The sequence below is a fragment of the Bison bison genome, unplaced genomic scaffold, assembly GCF_000754665.1.
Source record: "Bison bison bison isolate TAMUID 2011002044 unplaced genomic scaffold, Bison_UMD1.0 scf7180017864067, whole genome shotgun sequence".
NCBI lineage: Eukaryota > Metazoa > Chordata > Mammalia > Artiodactyla > Bovidae > Bison > Bison bison.
Window position 1 is genome coordinate 2,193,247 of NW_011494639.1, and position 5,548 is coordinate 2,198,794.

Consider the following 5,548-nt stretch of genomic DNA (forward strand, 5'->3'; position numbering starts at 1 on the left):
TGTGATCCTGTGGACTACACAGTCCATGGAATTCTCCAGGCTTTTGGAATTCTCCACAATACTGGAGTGGGAAGCCGTTCCCTTCTCCAGGGGATCTTCCCAACCCAGAGATCAAACCCAGGTCTCCTGCATTGCAGGCCGATTCTTTACCGGCTGAGCCATAAGGGAAGCCCAACAAAGAGAGTAGCAGGAATGATGAAGGGGGAGAGAAAGTAGAAAGGATAAGGGTGCTTACGATAAAGCAATCTAAATGACAACAGGCCTGGGAGTAACATAGCGTGGGGCAGGGCCGAGTGTGACGGAAATTAAGGGATTGTGTCAGAGGAGCTTCAAAGAGAAGACCTCAGAGAGGTCTCTAGTATTATGGCTCTTAAATTTTCTGCTGAATAGGGTATGTCGAACTTAAATAGTCATGGATTCGCTTTTAAAGGACGTGTGTGTGTGTGTGTGTGTGTATCATGAGAATGCACGACACCCCAGCAGAAACACTGCTGCAGGCAGTAAGCAGGGTAGCAATGGGAGGTGCTTGCCTCAGGTCTGAAGTCCCACACTTAGAAATGTCCGCCCCATCCTGAGAAGGAGTTTGTCCAGTAGCTGTGGAGTTGTGCTCGCTTAGCAGCATATGTACCAGGGACTTTCCCTGCAGGTCCGGTGGTTAAGACTTTGTGCTGCTAAGGCAGGGAGGCGAGGGTTCGATCCCTGGTCAGGGAAGCAAGACCCCACATGGCCAATAAATAAATAACACAGCCACGGAACTGAGTTGAAAGAGATGGATCAGCTCTGCATTTTAAACAGTTCTCTGACAACAGTGAGCACTCAGGCTCCGAGTGGGTGCAGGGGTGGGGAAAGCTCTCCTAATATCCCAGGTAGGATACAACCAGAGCTTGGGGGCGGGGAGGATTTACTGAGAGACATTTCCCAGGCAGTTTCTGCTCCACTCCACACTCCAACAGCAGGGGAGGGTGCAGGGCTTCCTCCAGGGCTGTGGTTTACTCCCTTCCTCCTTCCTCCCCAACTAATACTCACTCTTCTTGTCTTCTTCCTCCCCACCAACCCTCAGCTTCCTGTTTTTAAGAAAAATCATCTCAGATTTTCAGTTAACTGCTCTTGCTTCCCCCCAAACAATTCACCCCCCTTCTTCAACAGAAGGAAAGTCTCAGACTGCAGTACTGGGGAAAAGTAACGAGAAGAGTGTGGCCAGAACAGGGTCTCTGACATTCAGCTACGTTCAGGCCTTCGTTTCCATTTGGCCTCCCTAATTTAAACGCCCAGCTTCACAGGCAGCTCCCTGCAAACTCTGTTACAACACCAGGGACCAGCTCCCTCTAGTGCCTCCAGCCTCCAAGCTGATGCAGGGTCTTTTGGATGCGACAGGCCCTGGGGCACCACAGAGACTCCTGAGCTGGGTCCAAGCTTCAAAGCAGAAACGGTCCGGGCGGTAGAGAAAGCGAGCCCACAGTATTGGGCAATACAGGCCCGAGCAGGGCACACTTGGGTTTTTAGTTCTGCAAAGTGAAACTGAGATCTTCAGATGACAGTGCAGCGGGGGATTGGCCCTAAGCAACCTCTGCTAGAACACAGAGACGAGAAGTGGGCTGGTGCTTCTGCCGTGAGGTGGTGGTATTTCTGGAGAGCAGGTCAGAGGCGGGGGAAGCAGAGCAGCAGCAGCAGGAGCTGAAGCCTCAGACCGGCACCAGGTGTGTATGGCCTCCACCTCGTTCCCTTTTACACCCGGGGCTACTCTGCTCTCTGAAACTCAGGTCCTGGGATGCAAAGCCCACAGCTGGCCTGTAAAAAGGGCTTTTTCCCCCATACTGTTACCACTGGGCTTCATACAGGGAGACCTAGGGCTCAGACCAGGAAATTGCACACCTCATTTGCAACAACTTGGCTGCAACTTTCCTGCCTGACTTGGGGAGTCGAGGAAGGCAGAGCTGCGGGCCAGAGATGTGTTCAAACCTCAGACTTGGGTGGCCCTTCATCCCCACAGAAGGAGCTAGCCTGAATTGTCTTCTATTACAACATGAATGGAAAAGTAATCTGGGGTGTGGCTAACATACAAAAACAGCTGGAAGAGGCAAAAATATTGGATTAAAACCATACTAAGGAAGGAGAAAGGAGCTACCCAGAAAGAGTAGGAGCCTGGGGGAAATGTAAGAATACCGCCACGGACTTGTTTTCTTCCCAAACTACTGCAAGATAAACCTTCAAGCTCAGTGGGTTTGATTGCATTCTGCATAGTAAGAGTTTGTTGCTCAGTCACTCAGACATGTCTGACTCTTTGCGATCCCATGGACTGCAGCACACCAGGCTTCCCTGTCCTTCACTGTCTCTCAGAGTTTGCACAAACTCATGTCCACTGTGTAGGGGAAAACGGAGTCTGACGACCTGAAGTGCGGAGGAGGAGCTGGGGTGCCGGGTGGAGGGAGTCGATTTCAGGACCCTCGGATTAACAATGAACAGGCCACTGAGGGGAGTAACTTTTCCCAGTCCCTCCAAAGCCAGGAACAGTGGAAGTCTTTGTCCATCTCTTTTATTGGTCCCAAAGCCCTGTGGTTTATTGTAGATGCCAAATCCCTGACTCTCAGCTCTCACACGAGACATTACGAAAAACATTAATAGCAGAAGGCAGTTTGAAAAATTATTTTTGGCAAAGCCTTCTTGCTTTTGCAAGACCCAGCTGAGGAATACAGGAAGCAAAAAGGGGGGGGGGGGGGCGCCCCTTGGCTCCCTGAGTTAGAGGAGTCAGCCAAAAGATCAAAACAGGAGCTGTGAGATACCACTTCCTGCCTCCTCCAGGTGCCCTGAAACTCACTGAGGAGACAGACCACAGAACAGTCTCCTCTGGCCATTACAGACCAAAAACGGTACAAGAGTTGGAAATGGCCAAGCCGCACAACTGAGGGGCCTTGGCAGCTCAGGCCTGAGGAGAAATGCAATTTCTAGACCTCACAAGTGTCCCACCGGGCCTGGCTGGAACAGCCCAGGGAAAGGCTATGAAAACCAGTTACCACTAACGAGACCTACGGCCTTTTCTCTGGGAAACTGGCATCCACGGCATGCCCCCTCCTCCCTCCCCCATCTCCACACACACACACACACACACAAAACCTTAAATCATACTCAGGGCTGGAAAAACAAAATCCCTACCTGGGAAAAAGGGAGCCCTCTACAGGTGGGGAAATGAAAAAAGCAACAAGGAAGCTGTTAGCTGCTCAGCAGAAATACTGAAAACCAGGAACATAACGGGCCCTCCTGCCTGCCTTTCCCCACGCTTGCCCTTGAGATCAGCTTCCCTCTTGGTGTGTCCCAAATGCCACCAGACAGATCCAGCTCGTCAACAAGTAAAACATGGCTTTCTTGGAATTCCTCTCACCATCGCAACCACACACGCGTACAAAACCTGCCTTAACACCCTTTCTCCCTTTCCTGCTTTCTTAAAAGAATTTCTCATCTTCAGGGGGATGTGGGTGTGTGTGTGTGTGTGTGTGTGCATGTGTGCGTGTGGCCAGGAGAGGACAGTATTCACTTGCTAGGGCAAGTGAATATCACAGACTGGGTGGCTTCACCAACAAGAATGTGTTTTTCCACAGTTCTGGAGGCTGCAAGTGTTAGATTAAGCTGTCGACAGGGCAGATTTCTTCCGAGGCCTCCCCTTGGCCTGCAGATGGCCATCTTCTCCCCATGTCCTCACATGGCCTTCCCTCTGTGCATGCCGATGTTCAAATCTCCTCTTTTTATGAGGACACCAGTCATACTGGATACGGGCCCACCCTAATGACCTCATTTTAACTGAATTACCTCTTTAAGGACCTTGTCTGCAAATACAGTCACCTTCTGAGGTACTGGGGGTTAGGATGTCAACATATGAATGCTGGGGGGTGGTGGACAGAGGTGCACAGTTCAGACCATGTTGGGGGTAAGGGAGGGAAGGCATGTCCCCCCGCCGGGAGGAGAGACCCCTTTAGTCTTACTGGCCTTTAGGAGTAAAGGACGATGCACTAGACTGAGAGGTGAGGAGTAGAGGTGCCTAGACAGACCGGGGAGAGGTGAAGAGGGAAGAAAAGGGGAGCTTAGAAGCTTTCCTTCAAACGGGCCCCTGCAATGATACCCTCAGCCGTGTGACAGAAAACCTTGGGGTACACAGTGACTTTGGGGAGCAGTCTGATCCTTCCTTCACCTATTCCAGGGAAAGAGGAAAAGACGCTCTTCTTTCCAAACATCCCTTGCCATCTTTCCCCCTCCCCACCTCCTAAAGGAGCCCAGTTCCACAAAGACTGTTTATTATAGGCAGTAGGCTGGGAATACACAGCAAAAGTCTCTGCATGCTATATTTTGGCCCAAACTCACTAATTCATTCCATTTGTTCCAGGGCCAGCTTAATGAAGACAAATTGAAGGGCAAACTGAGATCCTTAGAAAACCAACTGTACGCCTGTACCCAGGTAAGCATTCCGGAGGACGCCTCTAGCCCAGGAGTCTGAAATTAAGGGAGACAGTGCTTGAACCTCAAGCCTAGTCTAGAAACGTCACCTGCTAGAGATTAATGCACGCATCCTATTCACCCAGCTCTGGCCTTTACCATTTTCACTTTGGTCTCCAATTCACTCTCTCTATCCTCCTCTCCCTTTCTCCCACTGTCCTTTCCTTTGCACCCTGGGAAAGGAAGCCCAGCACCAGCGCTTTGCCAGCTCCAGGGAAACCTTGAGAATACCTGGAGAAGCAGGGAGAGGCCCTTGGTAAAGATTCAGCTTATCTGGGTAGCACTCCACAGGCCCTAATTTTAGAAGAGATGAATTAGATATTACAGTGAAGTCTCGCAAAATGATTTTCATCCCACGGGCAACTTCTATCTAGCAACAATCCCTGGGAGCAAGTAAAAGACTGTGACTCCTGGCTTTCTGTGGCATTGTTATCCACCTGCAGTAATCTCGATTGCCCTGCTCTTGGATTATATGAGATAGAAAAAAAAAATCAGTTTTCACACTGAATAAATGATAGATTTCTGACAGGTAGAGAGATAAGTTAAGAGAATGAGGTGGACTAACTAGACTGCTCCCACTTGATGTGTGGAAAATAAGGTGGCCATGTAGTTAGAATTTCTCAGGGGAACAGTTTATCTAGTCTATAGGTTTGCTGATTCACTGCTTTCATTTTTGCAGCATGACCTACTTTGTCAGACTCTTAACTAAAAAAATAATGCCAAACAAGCTTGTAAGAAACTGACATACAATTCAGGATGCCAGTCTACTCATTTTCAATGGGGAATAAAGCTGGCCAATGACCAGCATGGTTAAGTCCAATAACCTGGACATAGGATCTCAATCAATAACTCCTGTATCTGGCTTCTAATGACAATTCCAAGAAAAGACCCACTCAATATTTAAATCCAAATTTTCAGATGATTCCAAAGCTAAATGGAAATGATTTCATAACGAACTCTAAATTTGCATTATCTAGACTATCTCTTACTCAGTTGGGTAACCCAGAATCAACAGTAAAAGCTTCTGGCTTTCCCAAAATCACAGGGCATAAAAATGAAAAGCATG

At 49.1% G+C, this 5,548-nt stretch overlaps 1 protein-coding gene across 3 annotated transcripts in view; it reads left to right on the forward strand.

Annotated features, from left to right (window-relative positions):
• The window catches only part of TRAF3IP3 (TRAF3 interacting protein 3), a 23,731-nt gene that overhangs the window by 9,855 nt on the left and 8,328 nt on the right, over window positions 1–5,548 (forward strand). For 2 of the 3 annotated variants that reach the window (XM_010836865.1, XM_010836864.1), the window contains exon 8: window positions 4,373–4,444. In XM_010836865.1, coding sequence (XP_010835167.1) covers window positions 4,373–4,444 — 72 coding nt within the window. Of the gene's footprint in view, window positions 1–18; window positions 1,698–4,372; window positions 4,445–5,548 lie in introns of those variants that run through there. The other variant, XM_010836866.1, reaches the window with a different exon arrangement.